This window comes from Bombus bifarius, unplaced genomic scaffold, assembly GCF_011952205.1.
Source record: "Bombus bifarius isolate JDL3187 unplaced genomic scaffold, Bbif_JDL3187 scf7180000009825, whole genome shotgun sequence".
NCBI classification, from domain to species: Eukaryota; Metazoa; Arthropoda; class Insecta; order Hymenoptera; family Apidae; genus Bombus; species Bombus bifarius.
In genome coordinates this window covers 39569-65641 of record NW_022885359.1, presented here as the reverse complement: position 1 = coordinate 65641, position 26073 = coordinate 39569, and the positions used below count along the sequence as shown (strand labels likewise).

Genomic DNA, 26073 nt, shown 5'->3' with positions numbered 1-26073 from the left:
AAGCTTCTGAATTTCCTTTTATATTCATTTTTTTAGGTAGCTGTGATATTGTTATTATCATAATGTTTATTCGGATGTATTAAATTGGGAAACAATGCTTTACTCTGTAACTCTTCCGTATGTGTAGAATGAAATATCGTATTTCAAGAAGAGAGTATGTATTGTATTTCTCACAATGGAATCCACGATCTACGAGAATGTTTAACATAATTTTCATAAACGAACTTATATATGTATTAATGAAACAGCTGGGTGAATACTCGTATTTGGGAACAGAGGACAACGTTTGTAATTGGGAATATTTAGTTGAGGAAGATGGAATACGGAACTGAATATTATTTCCGCGTGTTATGAGAAGTATTAGTTGTTACATTCTCATGAATTAGAACTTAAGTTAGTTATTACATAAGTCTATTTTTTGCGATAGGATGTTGTAAATAATCATAAATTCTGAGGTAAATTTTAACGAATAAAATCTGCAACACCATAACTTGTATTTGCTTTTCAATTTATCGAGTTGATGAGATACGATTCAAATTACGTGATCTACAAAACCAATACTAAAAAGCATTAAATTAATCTACCAAAAATCTCGTGCAAAACGTTCTAAAAAATAATATCTGAGTCCCAGAGCTAGTGTATTGAGTCTACCTTTTAAAAAAATGACATATTTTCCGATATCAAATTCATTATTCTTCCCGATGATAACAATTTTCTACGACTCTGAGATGCAAAGTAGTTTCTTGTCACTGGAGAAATTCCGCTTCGAAGCGCGTCCGCCTACCCGAAAAAACCTCAAAATAGTCAGATGATGCATTCGGTTACAGGCTCGTCTAAACACAGAGAACAAAATATTACCAAAGTGGAGGATCCCTGTCAACGAAAAACGATGAATACCACGTTCACGTTCAATTAGCGATGCCACAAATGAGAACGTTGACGCCGGCTACGGAGGAGAGGGTGGGGCCTTCGCTGAAGAAACGCTCGCGAGCTCGTTAGCTCGCGATTTAAGCCGCGCGTTCGCAGCCGACTGCTCGCCGGAAAACGGAATACGAGGACGCGTCGTTAAATGGCACGCGTATATGGCTCGGTTTTAAAACGACGTCGTATATAGACGTCGTAAACGGTGACGACCGCAGCAACGACGACGAGGGAGCGTCGTCTTCACGGCGACGAGCCACGACTTACGACGGCCAGCCACTTGACATCCCGACCCGCCCACATCTCGTATACTGCTCCCTACAGCCCTTCCCACAAGTAGTCCAGAAATTTACAGCAATTCCCACTAATCTTCCCGCGTCCACGAGACACGAGTCCCTCTGTTCCGTTGCCATTGCTAATTAATGGCTCGACCAAGGGAATTCTTCCAAATATTTCTTTGAGAAAAGTGCCATCTACATCCGGAAGTTTCAATTTTGGTAATTGAAAGAACATTTTTTGTAGCGAAAGTACGCTTTATTTGGGTTAGTTCGAAGCTGTTTGAGAACATGTAATATAACGTACAGTTCAAGAAACAATCTGAAATAAATAAAACAATAATAAGAATGAACGGATTTCTTCCAGACATCTCTTTGGAGAAAATATGATTTTCATTCGGAAGCTTCGATTTTGGTAATTGAAAGAGTTGTTTTTAATGAGGAGATAATATCGACTGAGTAAGATGTATATGTTTGATTTGGTTTAGTTGGAACTTGATTGAGAATGTGTGAACGTATTTGAGAGGATAGAAGATTGATACGTTTTACAAGCGAACTGGATATAAAATAATAATTTTACTCAGAAATTATTTTACATTTCAAAACACGCAATATGTGAGACAATCTGTGTAATTCAAAAAATAATTTTTAGATTGCATATAACCTGTCGTTTTTTTTTTTTACGTATCGCTCGATTTAACCAGGAATTTATCCGGTTGCTAGTGGAACGATCGCGCAAAAGAAAGCAGCAAGATATGAAAAATAAAGAGGAGAGAAAAAAGAAGTAGAAGAATTATAGGAAAAAAGAGGAAGGAAAAGAAGAAGGAAGAATCTTGAATCAAGTAACAACACGGCACAAGTCAATGGGTAAACGTGCGAAATAAACAGGACACAAGGCGTTTCCAATAAAGCCTACCGGTTGCCTGTCGAATTTATTGCGCGCTTAATTAATGGACAAATAACGCGATTAACGAGAGAACGGCCGGTACGCGATAGGCTGTCGTAGCCAGTTGGGAACACCGAGGATGTCAGTGCTGGAAAACTGTTGCTCGCAGAAAAATGGCCGAAGTATTTTTGTCGCGGCATCGCCGGGAAAAATGGGAGACGACTAATTGCTCGATAGATTTTATTTTAACACGATGTCCGAACATATTGCCATGGATTCTTGTAATTTTTTATCGATAAATAATGATTTCTCTCGTGTATTTGCTTCTCTTCTTTTTATTCTTTCGAGGGGCTGTTTTTCTCGTCGCGACGCCACCACGGAAAATGGGAAACCACTAATTGCCTGGTACATTTCTTTACGCCATATTTAAACGCGTTGCTATCGACCTTTGTAATTTCTTAGGGATAAATACCGATTTTGCTCGTGTACATTCTCGTTTCTCTTTATGTTTTGTTAGGAGTTATTCCGTTGGAGATGAGAAAGAAAACGTTGTAGCGGAAACTTGAGATCGTGAGTTCAAATTCTTCTTTATTTTCTTTTTCATTTTTAGAAGGAAATTACTTTTATGAAAGACAAGAAGGTGGTAATAAAAGTTTGAAAATTAAAACTGGATTTGTTATGTTATGTTTTTATGCGTTGAAGGCAATTGATTTCACGTATATATTTTATATGTAAAGGGACATCTTATAATCGTATTGCATGGGGGATGGATGGAGAGTGATAAATGTGAAATTTTTATCTCCATGTTTTATGCAGAAGTACTTCGTTACAATATATGTAGAATAGGTAGATTATAAAAACTTTTTTAATGCGTAGGGAATCTTGGTATCTTTATTATATGCGCGCGGAATTATTGTAGTTACTGTTCTTGATTATGAAATGTTGGTCGTTGGAATAGTAAAAGTTAAATTCGAAATTTATACCTTTAGTAATCCTTTGAGACAAAGTAATAATACTCTTATCTAAATTATACGAGTTTCTATAATTTGATACAAAGTAATTTTACTTTCTCCTCAATTCGGTTATATACATAATTCCAAACAACAAAACGACACAAAAGGACAATACCAACGAGATTTTTCGCTCTCCTAAACGGAATGAGACAGTTAATTTGTTAAATTGTTAAATCCATTAACCACGCATCTAGCTAAAATAATTCCAATTCCCAATCCCATCGCTATTACCGCTGTTCCATTATACATTTTTTAAAATAATGACAATAATAAGCACCTTTAGTACACACATCGAAATACACGTTATATCTATCAATCTTAACATTTTGGAATCTATTTAAAAAGAGTGACGCAAGAGTCGAGCCTTGATCCTAATAGAAATAAGTCTGTCAATCCCGTCTTCAGAGACTTCTACTCTCATGAACGCACACGCACACGTTGTCAAAGGTCCTTAATCAAGCAAGCAACGAACGGTGGTCGTTCAGTGACAGACACTCACTGGGAACACTGCTTTCAGCTGCTCCATCTATTGTCCTCTCGTCTCGTTCCGCCTCGTCGCGTGGCATGTTAATTAATCCGCTAATTATTAAACTAATTGCTGGCTTAATTGGCTCGCGAAAAGCTCGCTCCTATTCAGCTCGATCTTGATGCTAACGGAGGAGACGAAAGCAAGATCGAAGGTACAAGAGGGATGGAAAGGGTCAAGATAAAAACGAGCGAAAGGATAAAGGGAAGAAAAATAAGATAAAGAAAGGGGTGGTTGAATAGCGACGTAGTTGGTCGCTTGGTTCAACATCATCGATTCGGTATTCTCGACAGTGTCGCGAAAAGCCTGAGGATTCTTGCGTTTTACGGCTTGTTGAGAACCAGAACACGAAGTCAGAAACGAAGTTAGCAAAATACATTCTTTCTGTTCATATTTCTACGTCCGATGATTTGAATATTTTTTGCGATCGCGTTTGTAAGCTAATGTGGAATTCATTTTTATGGAATATATAAATTTGTGTGTTATTATATCATTTCGTTTTGTGTAATATCATGCACAAAAAAGAGATTGTACATGTTAGTTTTAAAAATTGTATAGTCTTACACTGTATGAACAAGCCGAATCTTCTTAAAATATTCTTCACGGAAAGTTTCACGAAATTCGTAGGAATTTCATCTCTGTCATGATACTAAATAACTGTGCACAAACTGCCTTCTCAGATCTTCAAGACCTCGTTGTTCGTGTCTCTAATTGCCATTGTGTCTGCTCCCTCCGAGGGTGCTCGAACTCGATGACGATCTGTGTCTCAACTCAAGAACGGAGAACTGCTTTTCGAACGACTTAACGTCAACTTTATTCAACTCCTATAATAAATTTGAATGAGTTTACTTTGAGATTCGAACGGTTTCTTAGAGTCAGACTATTTCCCATTGTTAATTTCATGCAGGATGTATTATAGGTACTTGATACGATTAAGAATTCTTGTCATTGTATGAACTTCGACAATTTGATTGGGTTGTTTCTATCGAATAATAGAAATAACATGTATGATGGAGGAATTAATCGAAATGAAAGAGCCAGTTTTGAATGAAGGCAAAGTTAAATAAAATCCACGTAATTATCGCGACGATCGCGCTCTTTGAATCGTCCTGTAGGACTGATTTAGTGCGTGCTGCGTAGCAATTGCTATCAAGATATTGCTTCAATTGACGCGTCGGCCAACGACAAAGATAAAATACACTGGATCGATGGAAAAATCGACGGATCAACAGTTTAAATTAATAAAGACTTTACATGGCAATTTTACATGGCGCATTGTATCATGAAAGCGTACGAATGCGTTTCAATGGCATTAACAGTTTACACAAACCAATCTATATGGATCAAATAAACTACGTATCTTAAATATCATGTGTAAAAAAACATTTTTATTCTTAAAACAATGTTGATCGCAACTTTCACGAAAATCTTAAATATCCATAAATTTCTGTAATTAAGCCAAAGATAATTTTCGAATAGAAATTTCATTTTATCTCCAGGATATGAACATTCAAAAAAGTAATATTTTAAAATAGTAACCGTGAGATTTTAAGCGTGCAGAAAATAATTTTTCGGACAGCGATTTCAAGATTATAAACACCGAAAAAAGTAACCTTTTAAAACAGCAAGTTCGTCGGAAAAATTCAATCTCGTCTACAAACCTACGCATCCATTCACTCCGACCGTATTCCTTCGCTTCAGTTGAAATCCTTTTCTGAATCACAGAAAAATAATCGACGAACCGCCGTGAGACATCGTGGAAAAGCAACGTGGGACGAAAGCAAAATGAAAGAAACGTAGAAACGGAAGGAAACAAAGCAGGATCGAAACATATCAAAATTTTAACTGCGCCCTAGATCCCGGAGCTCTTCACTGGGAAAACGAAAGAGAGAGAGAGAGAGACTCTGGCATTGTGTCTCGTATTCACCAGGAACTCACGATTCGACTTGCATAATGCAATAACTTGTCTCAACGAGCGACGGGCCCACGAATGAAACAGAAACAAAAGAATCGGTCGCCGGTATTTTTCTGTTTGCGCCAGACAAAGACGAAAAAAATGGTAGGCGGCGGAGAAGAAAGGAGGGTGGAGTAGGTCCCGACGAAGTAGGAAGGGTACTCGAAAACTCTAAATGGAACCACCCCTGTTCGAATCGTAGCCTAACTATAAGGGGTCTGGCCTTCGTTCTACCACGGTTTAACTGTTGCTTACTGTGGCATAAAGCGTTCAAAAGACAACGAATTATTCAAAATGCCTCGTTAGATTGTTCCCTAAAGCCGTCACGTCTATGGATCCGGAGCCAGACTGTTTGTCGCTTATTGGGTAAGAGAAAAATTGTTGCAGTTTGCGGATCGAGGGTTGTTCCAGTTTGTTTGGATATGGGTTCGTCGAGCGATTGTCGACAATTTTTTGACTCTTTCGTGTTTTCTCGTCTTCCTTTTGCATCTTTATTTGGAAAGGACGAGTTCGACAAAGGATTTTCGATGAAGTCAATCAATCGATTGTTTCAGTCAAGCTATAATTTTGCAGCTACCTTTTTCAAATGAAGTACTTTATATTTAGATTAATTTTGTATCGTTTACGTGTTTTATGCGAGTTGAATGGAGCAGATGTGTGTGTTATATTTTAATCCTTTTCCTGTTTCTGTTTTGGTATTTTACTTCTGTTTAGAGGGGATTCGTTATTTATTGAGTAAGATGAAAAACTATTACAACGTGAAGAGAGAATTGCTAGGGATTCGTTGAACGATTGTCGAGGTCTTTTTACGATTCTTGTAACTTTCCTCTTCCTCTATTTTTTGTTTCCGTTTGGAGAGGATAAGTTCAGTAGTAGATCTTTTTGTGAAATAGTTTTAAAGTTTTGTAGCTATTTATTTTCAATTAAGTGAAAGATTTATATGAGAATTAAATGAGAGATTTATGTGTGATGTATTTATTGTATTTTACTTCAGTATATATTTAATATATATCCAATATATATGGTATTTTACTTTCATCTAGAGAAGTTTAGTTACTTATCGAATAAAAATAAAGATTGATGCAATTTGAGAATCGAGGGTTTGCTAGAAGTTTTTTTGGAATTGATTGGACGATTGTCGGAAATGCTTTTATGATACTTTTACGTTTCCTTTCCTTATACTTTCGTTATTTATGGATCTGAAAGTAAAAGGTACAAAAATATTCCATATTTTTATTTCCATTTGTAACAAATAGAAATTGTGGAAAATTGTATTGAAAACAGATAAAAGTATTTCCATCAAGAAACTATCATTTTTTCATCAAATATAGAATAGAGATTCGATCTTCCAACGAGAACTAGACCTATAGGCACTTTATTGGCCACTACCAGGCAGAACTGTCGCTACAAATGGAACGCATCAATGAGTAACCGGTCGCTTGGGTCTTCGATCATAATGTTTCGTAGAAAGCAATCTAACTCGTCGGGCCATTCATTCTTGTACAGCTCCCCTAGTTTTCTGTTTATTTGCTCCTCGTCGATTCAGTAGCTCATGATAAATTAATCGCTATGGCGAAATAAAAGGAATCTGTCTGTCACTTTGAATTTACTTATTGTTTTGTGAAACGATTTTTCTTTCTTTTATTACGTTCTGTTAATTTTACAAGATATAAGAAATGAACTAAGGATAGGATGAATAAAATGCAACATGTTGCACTACGTGCTTGATGTTGTTTAATTACGTATCATATACTTGAAAATATTGAATACATAATTTTGTTTCGAAACAGATTTAGTTAATATTTAAATGAATGCTTAAATTTTATTTAAAATACTACTTTCGTGATCTATTTCACTATTTAGCGTACAATAAAGAAATAAAAAAATGGAATTAAAAAAATCAAATGTCTAGAAAAAGCTTCAAAATTAAAAAAAGAGAACTTCGTGGCTTCTTTCAACAATTTTAATCATCACCTAAAAAAAAAAAAAGAAAAGAACAAAGAAAGATATATATATTAAAAAAAAGGATTTCATGATACTTTATAGTCTATAAAAGAAATTTTTATCATCTGTCATCGTTCTGAAGTATAAAGCAACTCGAAACAATTTTGCAACTCGGCTCAAAAATTTCTATCATCATCCGTGAAAGAATACCCCAATTTACGTTGAAAGGGGTTTCTTCGTTTATTACGCTGGATGAAATTAATTCCATAATCTATTCGTATAATATCTCGTGGGTTCGATTTATTTTTCGACCGAAGCCCGGAGTTCTTCGGCGATAAATATTTAATACGTCTGGCTTTATTTCGAGCGCGGTTCTCGTAATCAGTAAAAACCGACCAGAGAAGAAACTCGTTTCTGAATGTAAAGTACCTCCTCAAACTTTCATAACGCCGGATTAAAAAACCACCTCGAATTTACAATTCCGTCGCATTCGCAATTTTCTTTAAAATACACTGTGGAAACAATCGGGCGGTGTGAGCCAAGAGCGAAATGTGCTATGTGTCGTACTGTCTTCAAATATCGTCAACCAAACTGATAAAACACTCTTTTGTCCTAGTGCTTTTAAAAAAATATTCCCTTGTGCTGCTTTATATTTTTGTTATTTGAATTGTTTCAGCTATTGATTTTTATTCCTCGTGCTTCGAAACTGTTTTTATGTGAATATCAATTGTTTTTACTGTTCTTTGTTTCTTTTTTTTTTCTTGAACGAAAATAAACGATTATATTATCTTGCTAAATATGGTAGGAAATTAAATGCTTCGCGGACAGTGTCTCGTTATCAAATTTTTAACGAAGGATACGATAAAAACTCTAAAAAATTCAAAGTATAATACGTTGCGCTCAGCTTTACTTTCTCTAAAATCAACGTTGAAAGCTTGCGGTGTAGGTGGTGCACTTGACTAGAAACGCTTCGTAAACCTTTCCCGTGGACGTGAAAAGTTGACAAAGTCAGAAGTTAGCCCATTCCGGGGAAATGCATCTTCGTGTTTAACTTTTATCCTGATCCCTTGCAATAATCCATGTGTCAGCCTAACTTATCTTCAAAAACTTTCACAAACATAAGATTCGCCGCAGGTAGAATTTTTCTTTTCAATTCCTTTAACTGTTATATAGCTTTTTGTAACAATAAATTTTTATGAGTTCATCGTTCTAAATAGAGGACAGATGTACAGTACTGTGCGGTAATCTTAGGTCATTTGTGATAGTGATCACAGTATAGTAACAAATCATATTTCCAAGAATTCTTTTACATGTTGTTACAAAAATGTGAAAACACTCACACACTCATTGTGAATATTTAAACACTCATTGAATACTTTTATGAATATACTATGAACATATTACACAAAATATTTGAAAATATCGTTAATATTGCGCGTAAACTGAATGAATGAACAGTTTTAATAATATAGAATTTAGTCATATATAATTAACTATCGAAATTTTTAATAGTTTGTCGTGTTCTTTTCCCGTATATAAATTGCTCCTAATTTTATAAATTAAAACATCTTTCATACAAATATTGCCACAAATTAGACTCACCGCATTTCTCAGATACATTGCGATGTATCGTACAAATAGATTCGAAAAATTGAGAATATCGACCAGAAGTTGAAATTTCTGCAAATAAATTTGCTTCTCAGGCAATAGTTATTCGATGCTTGAGAAATTTCTGCGTTTACGATTCGCCCATAAAACTATAAGCCTATTCGCGTCGGATCGTAAACAGAGAGTAAAGATTTCTAACAATGCACAGTTTCTCGCACGATAAGAGATTCAACAGACTGCAGAAATACTGGAGAGATTGCTGCATGGAACAATCACGGCTTTACGGCCGTTTTATTGCCTTTGGACGACTTCTTTATGCCGTTAATTGACGGATTGCTGGAGGTATTGCCAAACAGAAAGCGCGAATGGATTTCAACCATGGTTAAGCCGTTGAACAAATGTGTGCGGCGAAAAATTTGGGAATGCAATATCTGTATATGAAAGGTGAACGTGCGGTGAATAAATTTTTTCAAATAATTCTGCATATTTTTCTTTTGACAGCATATTTTTAATTTGAACGTGTGGATATAGTTTAGATTGCAAATGTAAATCAGATGTAGATAAAACGTAAATTTAAAAATGTAATGTAATTGCTGTTGGTGGGAATACAAAATATTTTAATAATACATTAGAAATGATTTATTTTCAGAATTCTGTAAAGTGTAACGTTATGTATATGTCCTGGTGAATGTAACTACAGTAACGAAGAGCCTTTCTCTATATTTGTAATTCCTTTTTCGAGAAATATTCAAAATATTTATTTTCATTTATCGTCAATCCCCGATTGCTACATAGAACAATCGCGGCTTTGTCACCAACTTCTGCAATCTTCTTAGGAATTCCAATATTATTTAAATTTTCGAAGAAATTAATCCTACAACCGTGTAATCAATTTTTATTCTAAGATCCATCCAAAAATTACGTCTTCAAATGCGAATGGGCTCTTAAAATAAAACGACACTTCCAACTGAGAACTTCTACAGAATCATTTCAGAATACCAAGTAAAATACGATTACTTTCAAAGTAAAAAAGCAGAAGAACAATAGTCTGGCCATTCGCCTGCTTAATACCGGGAACCAGTTCTTTGACGCCTTTGACGCAATCGTTTCGTCGCGATTGCCTCCTCCATACCATGGGCCGAGGTAATTCCGCTTGTTCTCGCGGTTTTATCGCATCCGTTGGCGGTTCGGCTCACGTGCCAAACGCATGACAAATTCGTACGATCTGGAAATCGTTTACGATCTCGCACATTTTGACGGTTTTAGCCGCACGTCGCGACTGCAGAATTACTTTTCACGTTCCATACTCCCCCCTCTTTTTTTCATTTTTCTTCCTTTTTTTTACACCCGCTCTCTGTGTGGACGTGAACGACAGACTAGGTTATTGTTTTAAGTGGCGCGTAGCTGGCTCGCGATTTGACGCGGAACGAGTGCTACAGCCTCCAGGAATATCGTTTTTGGCACTGGTCGCCGAATTCTTCTCTAGGCGGTCCCTAGAGGACGGCGATAAAATGGCTCACGTGAAATTGAAGAGGGTTATCCCATAGTTCGGAGTTCAGCAACTTGAGTTGCAGAGGAATTTCTACAATTAAAAATCCTGGTAGTCCAGTTTCGTAAAAACGAAATCATTAGAATAATCAACATTTATTTATCCTCCACACACACCCATTACGCGAATTGCTGTCATTAATAAAAATACTTTCCAGCCGAATATAATAGGGACGATCCGAAAAATAAATAACTTCTTTTAAACTTTAAATCTCGAGTAATGTCAAAATCCGAATGAGCTATGTAAATGTAGAAATTACCGCGATGTTGTCGTACAGTAAGTCCCGATATCGGTAAAATCAAGTCAAAGGAATGTTATGCAATCAAACAAGCGTCCATTTTCTCCAATTGGGAAACGTATGCAAACGATATTCTAAAAATGTCGATGCGTTAAAATCGCACAATCGGCTGCAAAATGGAATATCGTGGCGCCATTTCCAAGCAACACCCATTTTGGAGCCTGTTGGATTGCTTTTTGGAGGACGATAATTACACGAACCTCGTCGATCGGATATTTTTAATTAGCCAGACTATTCGCTACGATTGCTCGGCGAAGCAGGGAGATAAACAAATTAATGCAATCGCGTTAAACACTCGATCGAAGGACGAGAGAAAATTATTCCCTTGTAGAGATTCGGAGTTCCACGATTTTTGTGCTTCTTTTTTTTTAACACCCACTCATTACGCCGATAATTGCTATTTTTTTCTGCGCTCAGCCAACCGATAAACGAAGTTCGACTAGGGGCGAGCTGCTTTCAATGTAAACTTTTTGTCGTTTGTTTACACGACTAGCCAGCTGAACAAATTCTGTCGCATTTACATCTTTCACACAGCCGTTCGTTAATGAACTAGCTTTTTTTCAACGCTTTAAATATTCTCTGTAGCTCCGCCCGGTGATCTCTTAATCAGAATAACGCCGATTATTCGAGCGAAAGGATGTTAAATGCGTAAAATGAAAACCTTTTGTACAAAATTTCTTTTTCGAGAAATCCATTGCGTGAATCTTTTGTCTGCCTAATGCATTTACTCCATTTACCAAAAATTTGTAATTGTTTTTCAATTGTAGCTAGGATTGTGCTATACAGATTCATCTGCCAATTTGATATTAAAAACTAAGAATATGAAGTTAATTGAGAATTTCAAAGACGATTTTCTCCGAAATGAAGCTTGAAATGAGATAATTTCATTCCATACTTTTGATTCATTCTTGCACAAACGATCATCTTCTGCCTGTATAATACTTTTGACCTCATTATATGTAATGAAGGTACTTTAAAGTATACCACTTTCGTTAAAATCCTGTTATAAACTAAATGTGTTTAGAATCCTGATAGTACTTAGGAGTACATGCTACTGCTATGAAGGAACTTCTACGAAGTTCTCATTTCTTGGAAGGAAGTTCTGTTCTCTTGATATCCGTGCACTCAGTGCTAGCATGTCTGGCATATGCGTAGGTGAAGTATATATTTTGAAGTATCTGATTTGAACAAGACAGTAAAATATATGAATCGCACAGTTCAAGATGCAAAATGTCGAAATTTAATAGAGAATTGAATGAAGTTTAGTAATTGAGTGAATTTCAATTACTAAATTTTGGTTAAGATACGAGATTGGTAGAATCACGAAAATATTGCTGAACGAAAGTAATTAAAATTATATAAATTAGAGTGCTACATAAACTACTAAATTTTCTTATGGATTAATTCTGGTAACATTAAATGTCTATTAATTCTTTGAGTTACACATTGACAACACGAAATAAATGCACGTCATAAACAAAACTAATGCAAGTGCAAACTAATTTTAACTTAAAAAATAATAATCTCTTTGACGTGCAGATAACAGCGTAGTATTTTTCCCTTATACATAATATTTTCACTGAAAAAGGAATCGTTGCAGCAAAATTTTATTCCCAACGTTCCGAAATCATCGAACTCACAAGCATTGATTTATCTTTCCTATTTACATTCTACGCCTTAAAGGAAACCGGTAGAAGATACCGATAAAAGCTCACCGCTCTTCCTTCACCTCCCATGAAATACTCTTCGTCTCAAACATAGTTCCACAAGGAAAACCAAACATCAATGGAAACCAATTTCTCTTTTACTCTCGAGCTTTGAAATTTACTGCCTTTCTTTCACCAACTTTCGACCTTTCTATCCCCATAAAATACTCCTCCATATTAAAGAGAACCAAAGAGAAGACATTCGATCACTTTTCTCCACTTTCAAAATTTATATCGGCATATCCGTTAAAACTTTATTGGCGCTTGATGTCGTAAAACGAGTTACAAAGTAAGATAAAAAAAATAGACGAATTTACATAAGTTAATTATCATCACTTGGAATGAATTCGAGCAGTAAAAGAAAATTCTGTAAGACGTAATTGCAATGGCTACAAAAACTACACACACTTATTCACCAAGCATTATTTTAGCAAATCTTGCATATCATTTTCACAGTATCGATTTATTTCTAGTCGTATAAAACTACTATTATTTGCCTAATTGTTTACGGTCTTACGAAGGTACTATTAATAACTCCATGTTTTATAAACATATGAACGTACTACCAAATGACGTGGAATTTAATATACCTGAACCTAATTATGTATGCTACAATAAATACAATGGTGCATACCTTTCGTAACCATTGTACATACGCTCTGCGTATCTTCAAAATCGGATAATTTTTCGAATTTCCGAATTGAGGACCTTCCCTTCTTTCCACGCACGTCCTACGGGAATTACACTGTGAAACCTTAAAATTCTCAATTACGAAATCTAACATCTTTTTTAAAAAATTCTCAACGTGTACGAAACTTTTATTTTTCCAGGAGCCTCCATACAGCTTCTAAGGCTAGATGTGCCGAAGATGGCGGACCCAAGATGGGAGAAGGTGATACTAAAATGCGAGTACGATCTGGGCGGTGAGGATTTGTATTCCGTCAAATGGTACAAGGACGGGGCTGAGTTCTTCAGGTTCATGCCAGGCTCGAGACCTCCTGGCCGTAATTTCTCCGTTGATGGAATATACGTTGACGTGAACAAGAGCGACAGCAAACAGGTGACGCTGTTGGGACAGGCGAACAATCGAAGAGGTTCGTAGAGAAACGCGATTTGTCCCGTTTGCTCGATTTAACGATCATTGTTCGTGCGTACTCGACGAGGCTTTTGCTTGTGCGATCGTAGTCTGAGGGGAAATTCACGAGCATCTGAGGATCGATGGATTTCGAGGAAAGGGGTGTATCAGGTGAATCATGCGCGACGATCGACTGTCGAGGGTTTGTCGAGCGAGAGGTCGTGAAGCTGTAGCATCGAAAGCAGCGCAATTTACCAAGAAATTATGCGGTTTAATGTGCACCGAGTGTTGATAAATTGTTAACTGCTGCGGGGAGTGTTTCAAGCTGAATTGAATGTCGACGAGGTTGCGCGTTTCAGGTTCTGTATTGGTTTGCGCATTTCAATGCCGGTAAGAGTAGGATGCCCTATCGCGATTTGTTTCTACGGATTCTTAGTTTTCCTGAGAGGTTTGAAGCATCCTGCGTTTGGATATTATCTGGATCCTTTTGTAGAATTAAAGCAATATTGTTAGTGAAATCGAAAAAACTGTTTGGTATAATAATAATTGAGATTGGTGATAAAACAAGCGAAATTTTAAAAATTGATCTTGGTAGTTTTTGTAAGATATTTAATTTTATGAAAATCTTTTACAAGGAAAATTTAAGAAAAAGAGTGTAAAATATAGAATCGTAAGTTTTTCTCTTCAACTCTAATGAATTCCATTATCAGTCCTAATATATCTTTTCTTCCGACTTTTCAACTCATTAAACTCGCATACATCTTTCCCATCATCTTTTATCCATTTATCATACAGGCTAAATTATTGAATTTGTATTTCTAGCTTTACATTTAATTACCTTTAGCCGTTCAGACACCTAGAACTCACGTTTTCCATCATTTCTTTACGTCCATTTAAGTTTTTCATCCAAAATACAGTAAGAAACGCGAATAATAAGAAATAATCTACACTATTACATTCCTTAATCTTGCAATTAACTATCTTCATTCCCTCAAACAGTGAAAATTCATCTCCTTCCTTTTATCCTCATAACAAACTGCAATACTTCTCCGTAATGTCTAAGCAAACGTGAAACAGGAGAAACAAATCTTCTTGAAACTCGATTTTTTCGCAATTTTAGATTAAAATCGAAACAGTAATTCTGCGAGATCTTACGAAACTTCAGGCGATGAAAGTTAACGGGCTGCCTGAAATTTCACTTAAATAACCAACGAACTTTCCTCGTCGCGAATGAAACTGGCCCCTATTAAATTTCTATTCCCGCCCATTTTTCACTGGTCCACGAGGATCTACGTTCTTCCACCATCCTTACGCCTGCTATTAGGTTTCTAATCTTCAAGGTGCTTGCATTCGAGCTTTCAAAGTAGTCCGCGTAACTTTCTTAATTCATTATAATCGAAAAGGCTGATCTTGTGATGAATTTCCATGACGCGATGCCTTATTCTTTTCTATTTAGCTTCGTTCGTCGACGATGCTTTTCTAGAACAACGTTCCCCGACGTTTTGCAAATCTTGTTACTTAAATTTAAGAAAAAGGTGTATTTAGTCGAGCGAAGAAAATTGTATTAACCCTTTGTTCTCTGACTCACTAAAGTAATAAAAGCTACTCCAGAAAACATGTTTTTTAGGACTTGAACTTGTACACGTCTCACCTGTATTTTTATTGCCCTCTTATCGCTCTTTCATTATAACAAAAAGATTATTTTAAAATATTTGAAAATTGATTCTGTTCGTACAATAATATCTTGTTTGCTTTGTAATTTATCAAGCTATAGAATGTAAAAATCTATGGATCCATCCTCTCTCGGATATTTAATTCAGCACACATTAAACACCTAAAGGCTTAAAAATAGATTTTTCAGAACATTGTAATTTAACTATATCCAGATCTAATTGTCGAAAATTTGTCTAATGAAATTTCGTTCGAAACAAAATTGTAATTCAAAATAACCATATTGATTTCCCAGAAAACATTTTGTAACTGCCTCGAGGGTCACGTTCCACCGATTGGAAATCTAAATAAAATCTGAAGTATGCTTTTCAAATCAGTCTCGCAAAAAAAACACGAGTTCGTGTTTAACCTCGTCGATGGGGCAACGGCAACGATCGAACGTTTCCTTAAAAGGAATTAGAGCGTGTTGTAAGTCGTGAAAGAGGAAACTGACAGCATGGTAATTTTGTCTGCGCTAAGGCTTTTTTGAGATTGGTGCTGTCGAGAAATGGTTGGGAGTGATTCGTTTCATCTAGATATTGTTCGTATGGATTCGACGTGAAGGAAGGTTTTGGGTAGGGGTGATCGATAGAGAGGCTGTGTAAAAGAAATTTTTGAAGTTATGAATTATGCGGAAATATATATTTTTTAAGAGATGACATAGAGTATTTGAAAACAACTTCTTTCTGATTTCATATCATAGAAAGAAAGTGTAATACCTTATCATAATAATCACTTGATATCTCGAGATTAACGAAGGTATAGAAAATGAGAAAATAATTTTGTTTCTTTTTCCATTTCAAAACACTGGCTCGTCATTTCAATATTATTCCGTAATTGTTTAATATTCTTGTATTAATCCTGTCGCATTTCCCATCTTTGTGGAAATACAGATACATAAAATGTCATATTGCGTTAAAAATAAGTAGGTCGGAACAATAGCAATACATATTGTAATATTTGAGAAAGAAGTTAATTTTCATGGTAATGAAGTATTGTTAATTCGATACAGTAAAAAGCAACAGATTAATTCGATTTATTCGTTTAAATATCCTCTTTAACTGTTATTCAGGGAATTAGGGTCTTAACAGAAATAAGGGAATGCAAATTTTTTTCAATTTAAAAGCTCATTAATTAAACACGCGTTAATCGGTAGGACATCGATAAACCCATTCTATACGAGCAGAGAGTACAATTTATTCAAATTTTTTACCTGTGCATATGATTATTATACGTTGTATTAAACGTTTTAATCATTGTTCCTGCATTGGTGTTATATAAATGCAGTTGGATTCATTATCAGTCACGAATTGATTATAAGCTTTGTTTTTCCCTCGCTATCCGTTATGTGTATTATTTTACTCTTGTTTTATTGATTCCATATTGACAGGAATTTTCTGTCATGAAATCTACATCCGAAAAATGTTCATGTCATTTAAAATAAATTTAAAAAGTCATTCTATCCAATACTTTAGTAACAGAAACTACCTACATTATCTCTTCGGTTCTCAATTATTCCTCTTCTTTTATATCCAACGAATATTTAATTCGTAAAGGTATATAATATTTGTATTCGATATTTTTCAAAAAAGTGGCTCGAAAAATATTTTTCCAATATTCGAAAAAAATATTTTGGTGCTACTGAGGTAGGTTATACTTTTTTGAGTTTCTAAGGTTGCTTTTACTTTTCGAGGAATAGGATTTATTCATAAGAAAAAAATTCAGCAAAATTGACCAAGATGAAAGTACGAAGACGCTCCAGTCACCAATGTATTAATCGAATAAAATAAAGTAAAGAACAGCGATGTAACAAAGTAATTTACACGACAGGTAAGGTGAACCTCATGGGATCGTACGGTTGCGAGGTGTCCTCGGAGGGGCCCAGTTTTCTTACGATCTACGGCGAGGCAAACATGAGCGTTGCTATCCCGCCAAAGGAACGACCCAGTCTGCGCGGTCTTCGACCGTCTTACGAAGTGGGTGAGACACTCCAAGTGGAATGCAGTTCCGCGGCCAGCTACCCTCCAGCCCAGCTCGTCTTTATCCTCAACGGGAAAGAGGTAAGAGAAAGAAAGAGTTTTATGAGAATGTACGGGTATTAGAGCCTGGAGAGACATTTCGTTGCCATCCGTGAACTTCAGAATTCCTGATTGTAGTCGGCCTGGAAAAACGACTCGCTCGAGGCGGACTTCTTTTTCCTCAACTTCCTTCCGCGATTCTGATTTTTCCCTCACGTGTCTTTTCGCTTGTGGGTTCGTTTATCTAGTTCAACGCTTTAACAGTGGATTCTGTTGAATTTCTTGATATATTAAGAATTGGATAATTATCGATTTAATTATAATACAATTTAATATCACCCATATAATTCAATTAATTTTTATTTGTTTCTCTTCGTTCGTAATTTAAAGTTTTGGAAGTTTTGATTCCACTCTATTTCACTTAATATCACATTGTTAAGCATTCGACCTTTCAACGTGGATCATAATTAAACCTTCGATTCTTCATCCAAACGAAACTCGTCGATTTGCATCCTTGAGAACAAGCTGTCGTCATCCTTCTTACAAATTTTGGCTCGATTTAACCCGCTGAGAACCGCTGAATTTTCTTGACACTGTTATGAACGAGCACTTGCCCTGTTTCTAGCGATTTAACACACTGCATGTCGTGTATAAACATTTATTATCTGTAAAACAGCGCGAGGTACGTGCGGTCCGTTTGATCGCGCGATATCCAATGTGAAATACGGTGCAGTCTATCCTAATGTATCGCCTAGACCAGATATACGAAGAAAGGTGCTCTCAGGCGATTCTCTGATCTCAATGTTTATCGTTTCCTTGATAAACGATCGTCTGTGATGATAAATATGATTCCGTCCCACTTTGTTTTAGAGAATCGTTCTTGTATCGAGTTGGTCGATGTTTCACATTGCTTGTTTCAATATTAGAACTATCCTAATTGCATTCTCCTTTTTCAAAAGATTTTCTAGCCATTAAACGAACGGGTTTTCTAAAGTACGTTTGTTTTAAATGTTTGATTAAGTATTTTTGTAAGTACTAAAAATAAACATGTTTCGGATGAAAGTTCGATTTGATGGAGGAAACTTAACAAGATATTTTGATTTTTCTTTTATATTCTCATTTAAACAGATTTCAATGTCAATGTAGCTTCCTTAAATGGAATTAAGATACCTGGATCGAAAAATTTTGTTTAAAGGGTATTTTAACTCTAATCTCGCAAGACTTATCATATGAAGAACACGGAAAAGAAATAATACCTAAATATAGAAAATAAATGGTAATATTACGTATTGAATATTACGTATTAGTTTTTAGAAAAAATACAGGTAATGGGTATGCATGGATATTTAATTTGTTTTTTCTTAATTGGAGAATTTTTTGTATAAAAATGGAAACAGTATTTATTCAAGTGGAATTATTTTAATTGAAAACAATGATGAATATTGAATTCTTTTAATTGAGAGGCGATATACAGAAATGATACCGAATTATTTTGGAATTAAAGATTGAACAATCGTTTCACGAATTTTTACTTATTTTAAATCGGGAATAACAACTCGACTCCGGATGCTCAAACATTTCTGAGAAATTTCAAAATGCAAAAATGTCAGGACTAGATACAATGTACGTAAAACTATATAAAATATTTAGTGGGTGTGACAAGTATATAAACACTTATTTTGTAATAAAACAAATATATATATATATACATAAAAGGATACTTTAGAATATTAGAATAAAATAAATATATCGATTTACATAAAAACATTAATTTTCATAAACGTCTATAATCCGATAATATTGTACATCAATCTGTAATATTGCTAAGTGATCAGAAACACGATAAAATTGATCAAAAAAATTGATAGATTTTGATTGAGGCGTAGAAACTTGCAAACATAGAAACTTTTGGAATGTTTGGAATGGTCTCTCGAAATTGACGGTGTCGTAAACGTAACAACGTAAAACAACGAGCGTTGAACTGGAATGGGGTGAGGATTGAGAATAAAAAGTCCTGGAAATTAAGAGAACGCGCGATGCCTTTGAATTGCAAATTCAACGCTAGCGAAGGATATAAAATCATGGGAACCGCTTAAAAGGTGCTCGTTTAGTGTTCTCGCGACCGCGCCCCTTTATTCAGGCCCCTTAAAAAGTTCGTCGTGGTGGGGCATGGAGAAATTAAAACCGTCAGTTTAGACTCGAGCATACTTTTAAAGTTGCTTACTGTGCATTCAGCTGCTGTTTTCGTTTTAAAAAAAATAACAGACGGAAAGCTGCCCTATTAAATTTGCCTCGACCATCAACCAAGAAAGTCAGTTCAGTTAGATGGTCGGTTAACGTTTTGCGTATTGCGATGGTGTTTTAAGAACTGTCATTAATAGAAGGCGGATTTTTATGAAAATTGATATTTGTATGCACGCAACTAAAGAAACAGGACTTAGATAGAAATTTGTTTTATCTACTAAGAATTATGACAAACACTCTACTTTGGATATTTTATATTCTTTTGTATATTATGTGCATTCTATGCATTCTTACGTCTTCAAATTTCCCATAAATGCTTAAAAACTTGCATTCTAAATATTCATTTCTTTTCCCTGCATTATAACATTCTGATAGAGAATTATTCAACGATATTTTTAAACAATTAATCATCCTGTTGAAATTATGATAACCATATCCAGCTTAATTTTATCTATTAATGTGTATCAATGGTTCTTATTAATTAATTCCTATCAATTTAAATTCACTTTAACATTTAAAATGGCTCGTGTCTAAACTGCGCATTAATAATCCATTAAATCCATGCTTCCCCTAATTGATCAAATTTCTCCAGTCATCCAAATACGTTATCTTAACGTCCCTCCATTAACCAGAAAATTTAGTGCAGAGTTCTCTAGTATACTCGCCATTCATCTCTCCACTCTTGCATGAAATTTCACCTCGAAAGACAAGGATCATCTCACTACCATCTCACTCTCACTATCACCCTCTGTCATCAACAGGTGAACAAAGTGTTGACCAGAGAATTGCCAAGCTCAGCCTCCTCAGAGGATAACATCGTATCCTCGACGCGACTAGGGCTGACTCTACGCCTGGAACGACACCATTTCCCCGGAGGAACTTTGAATCTCAGCTGTCAGTCCACTTTGCCAGGGATCATGGACGCGAGGGCGCTTGAGAGAACGGAAACCGCAACGTTGGCCGCCAGCAATCAACGACTGGCGCAAGAACCGCCTAGATCCGGATGCATCGTAAACCTTCCATCCCTGTTCGTCATGACCTGCTGTTTCTTACTGCGATCGTTTAATCACGGTATATTAGCACTTTCTTATGTTTAACCTACGACCAGTTGGAAATCGCCACTGGAGCTCGTTCGATCGTTCTGGGATCACTTTGTTCGGTAATGTTGCTTTACAGGTTTGGGTATACTCTGATTGAGATATAAATAAAAATATTGTATCGTTTTAGATGCTTTATTAGTTTTATTTTGGAATTAATTAAATGTTTAAAAGTAACATAAGAACTATTTTGTGTCAAAATTCGATAATTGTATATTTTATGTTTTAGTCAATTCTTTCAAACAAAAGTATAAACAATTTGGATTTTAATATAAAATTGAATTTTAAATGGCATGTGTTTGAAACTTATGTGGTACAACTAGATTGTTATATAATATATATAACAAGATTTGCATCCAGAGTAATTTTATATCTAATTATATTTTAATAATACGTATTTGAAAAATTATGAAATAATCGGTTCACGAATATTTTATTTACATAAAACATATTCACGACTATCAATCGAATATGCCCAAGCTTGTTGCCTCTCAAATATCGAAAGAAGCCAAAAGATCCAACTTTTCTTCACTGCTAGTGTGTGATTTCGTTTCTCCTGCGGAAGCTCTCGTTGATATTTCGTGCGAGCAATTTTTAAGAAATTTCCTTAATTTTTCAATGCAACTGAAGACTAAAAAAAATTAGATTTCATTAGCCTTTTTAAATTTTAGGCCGATATTAGTCAGGAAAACAACTTTTTTTTAATTCTTCGCTATCACTGTGAAATTCATCGTATCACAGAAAATTGCTCGCATTAGATGTCTTCTCGGTCACATTCGCGGGCAAAACTTTTTTCTTAACTTTTCACTGACAAAGAGAAAATCTTACAAAAAGAAGAAGAGACAAAATTACTGTTGCTAGGCTTTTTGAATTCGTTTGTTAGGCGAAAATTAGCCTCGAAACGAATTTTTTCTTCACTGCCACCATGAAATTTCGTTGCTCATGCAGAAAAGACTCTTGTTAAAAATAATTCCACGAAGGAATTTTACGTACACGCATGTAATATGTTAATATACGTGTGAATAAATGCATAGGATGAATAAAGTACGTGAAGTATATGATTCAAGTATATCGATGGTCATGTAGAGGAGATGGAAAGCGAAGATGAAAAAGCTCTATAGCAATATAATTTAATTGAAACAGCGAGTCGTTTACGCAAGACGCGACATTGTACATAGTGTATGATTGTGAATTAGATTTATGACGGTGTGTAATTAAAAAAAAGAGAGGGTGGGTCGGGGTAAACACGGTGAAAGTAAGCAGGAGAATTCATTAGGATCTCGATGAGGATGAAGTGATATCACAATCACGCGACGTGTGATTCGTTTTACGAATATTAAAAAATAAAGCGAGAGAGTGATTGGTATCGAACGACAAAAGGCATAAATTTGAATCGATTGGCGGTTGAAGTATAGGGTGATTCACGTTTATGGCGTTCGGGATAATTGAACTGTTCTTTTTTTTCTCTTGGATCTCTCGACGCATCCTTTTTGGTGGCGTACAAGAATTTATATATACATACATAAATATATTATATATATACATATACGTATATGTATACACGATGATGAATTCGTCATATTTACGTTTTACTGTAATTTTACATGATCCATATCTGATCGTTATGACATTTCAAACAATAAAGAGGAACATCAGGCAGAATTTTGTTCATGTTCTTTTACTTTAAAACCTTCCCTTTTAGAATTTGAGAATCAGGTAAGATTGTCACTTGACATTAAAATTTTTTAATATTCCACATATTAATGTTATTTTAACTTAGGTTTAAAAAATTTTTATATTTTTGGACGCTATCGCACAATTGTACTAATACTATTGTATTACTGAAATTTTATAAATCACGGATCATCTTATTGTCCTGTTTGATATATAATTGCGAAAGGGAATTCTATAATTTAAATAACTTACAATTCGTCAATTTAATAATATATTAATTGATAAATTATTGTGCAAGAGTGTGCTGTAGCGTGTATATATGCATATACTTTAATATACAATACACAAAGGATTATGAAAGTGGAGTTATGAACAAAATGGATAGATATATATATAAATAGGTATTAATTATGTTTTCAATAAAAGATAACATTGTCTCGTCAAAAACGGCATCCCATTTCTAACAACTACAAAAGCATTATAATAAAATTGATAAATCTAGTATTAGTTCAAATTAAGTGTTTTCTTCATTCACAGATATACGACTTTCATATTTCTAGCTAACTGCTAAAGTAGAGAATGTGAGTAACATAGTAAAAAGAGGTGTTATGCGGTATTGTAACGTAAACCATAAATTATATCGATTACTAGGTTTGGCTATTCCCATAAACCTCCCTATCTCTTCCTCGAATCATAATCCGAACCCTTAGAACCCTTACATAACATTAATTCACTCAATATTTTACATAAGTGCTTAAATACACCTCCAGGTGTTACATGGGTCCGTTATCTGCACCTTATCTACGATTGCGTACGTATAAAATACAGTTCCTGTTAAGTTTCATAATCTTATCACTTAACACAATCGTAAATTCGCGCTAGACTCACTAATGCTTAAAAGTCTTCCAATTATAATTTTCGTACTCATATCATAATCTCGCGGTCATAGCCACATTATGACGTTCATTGCATTAAAAAATACTGTTATCTTCCCCTTCTGTCACTTTTTATTCCTTTAGCTTTACCCTTTCAGTAGATACTATCATCTAAAATAAATACTCTGTCTTTCATTATTTTTCTTTAAAATTGCCACACGATTCCCTAATACATTATTTTTTCCTTAAAAATTTCATTTCTTCCTTTTTCTCCCTTTTTTTAGTCATTCTTAAACATATTTGATACTATATCAAGTCTTCCATTAAAACTGTCATCTAAACTCTTAAAATATTACTTTCCCCTCTCAGAAATAATGTTCTCTACCTTTCTTCCCTTTTCTTAATAATTTTCTGAAATATCCGACACTACACCGACTATTCCATTAAGATTGTCACCAAATCCTTTAAAAATTTATTTTCCTTTCGTTACTTCCCATCTCTTTCCACAAAATATTTCATAAAAATTTGACGTTTTCTATAAAAATTGTTACCGAAATTCTTACGAAAATTATCCACTTCTTCCAGAACCTTCTTCTTCCATCTTTACCACTTCTTCTTCAAACTTTCCGTTATTAACTCCATACGATGTATAAACTATCAGGACCCGTGATTGTTACTCTTTAAAAATCTATTAAACTCATTATTATTACATATTAACTACGTAACCATCAGATAAACTACTATACATAAGATCCACGTAAGACAGCTTCTTCTAAAACCGTGCCGGGCTTCTCACAGCACGTCGCTGTTTTAATCAATGTGAAGCATCGGTCTTTCTCATTTCAAAAAACTAATAGAAGGCATATTTTCGCAAAAAGAAAAAAATTGATACACTATCCCACCTATCCTACAGAATTTCAATTTTCAATGTACATATTGTTCTTTCTCCGCCAGTTTTCATTTCCGGTAACACGGGTCTTCACCAATGAATTACCTTGCATCGTCAGGATCGCGGCCCTCCTCGATAACAGGTTCGCCGGGATAAAAGCGATTAGAGATGGCAAAAGGGGAGGAACGATTTAGCAGGCGGTAAACAGTCGAAACGGGAAATCCAAATCCCGCCAGGAGGGATTTCCGGTAGCTCGATCATCCCCTTCCAACTCTCAAACCATCCACTAGCCGAAGTATACCGACTTCGACCTATCGGCCGAGAATTCACAGGTTCCTCTTCCTTCCCGATTCGATTTCCAGATTAATTAAGGATAGCTGGCCTGAAAGGACGCCCTCGAGGATCCTTTCGAGCGTCGAACTTCCGAGGAAAGGCGTAACGAGACACCGATTCGTGTCCGTTTCACGAGACACCGAACACGATAATGACATTTTTTCGCCGATTCTCAACGACTAGGCCACGGTAGCGCGTTAATGAGAAACGACCATTGGTCCCTCTGATACGAATTCGTGTCCCTACCACTTAAGGGAATGGTTAACAGCTGCTTCGATCGACAAAAGGGGCTCTGTTGGCCTAGTCACGATCCGTTACAGCTAGGAGACGGGCTCGTTTGCCATACATGGGGAAACGGTTCGAGTTGATCGATTCAATTGATGGTTGACAATGGCCTACGGCTTCTCGATGCTGTCTGTGTGCTCGTTAGGATAATAGAACGTTGTTGTAGGGTTATTCTTTTCATTATTGATGGACAGAGTTTGAAAGTTTATCGATATTCTCGACATATTGGAAATTGTAGATAAAATCTTTAATCGTTGAACATACAATTCAGTTATTATAAATTCATTACTATGGTGATGGTTGCAATGCATCTACGGCTACTTGCTGTGATCTGTGTGTCGATGGAGTTTACAGGCTGTTTAAGGATAGTTCATTAATATCTCCAAGATATTGGGATTTGCACAATAATATACTATACAATTAATTATATGAGTGAATCTTGAGAAAACTAGAGACTCGGCTTAAATCACGAAAACTTCTATCGTACGTAATTTTTTCAACTGTATAATTCTGCAGAGCTTGACTAATTTTATTACCAAACTTTTACTGTTACTCAAAAAAATTTATTAACACAGGCGACTTACAACTCGCGAGTTAGAAAATTTCGCTAATAATATTAGTTCAATGTGTCCAAGTTTCCAGGTACTTCTATAATATTCGTTTTAAGTATAGTTCAGAGTCTGAAGATCGTAAAATGATTCTTACTTCTTGACCTCCTTTGTATTCGCAAATGAAATATCTGCTAATACGTTGTCGTTTATACGACTCTTTGGACGAGAATCTCGTGTATATATATTTTACATTATTTATAACTGAATGTTATCTAATATAATAGAAAAATTAATAAACTATGCTTTTAAAGGTATAATATATTCTATATTTAGCGTCGTTAATCCCTTTGCATTCACGAGCCTTGTGAAATGTTTCTCGAATATCTGAAAGAAATATCTCGTGTGTCTGTTCTGTAGAATTTCAAATTGAATGTTCTTTTGTATAAATACAAACAAATACATACACATTCTACATATAGCTCAATAAATGGGCTGCGGGTATTTATGGAAATTTATGTTTTTATAAACACAATTAAAGAGATAGAACATAAGCATAAATTTATTTCACCACCCTTCTAGAATTATACTTTAAATCTCACAAATTGCGTTTTCATACAACCCGATTTCGAAATCCTTTGTTTC

The 26073-nt window shown here is 35.2% G+C and overlaps 1 protein-coding gene across 1 annotated transcript in view; it reads left to right on the top strand.

Moving 5' to 3' along the window:
* LOC117215805 overlaps window positions 1–22486 on the top strand; it is a 90943-nt gene extending 68457 nt beyond the window's left edge. Inside the window, exons 2-4 of the mRNA XM_033462281.1 lie at window positions 13511–13774; window positions 17296–17525; window positions 20489–22486. Of these exons, the coding sequence (XP_033318172.1) occupies window positions 13511–13774; window positions 17296–17525; window positions 20489–20824 (830 nt within the window). The 3' untranslated portion in view covers window positions 20825–22486. The remainder of the gene's footprint in view (window positions 1–13510; window positions 13775–17295; window positions 17526–20488) is intronic.
* The last annotated feature ends 3587 nt before the right edge of the window (window positions 22487–26073 follow it).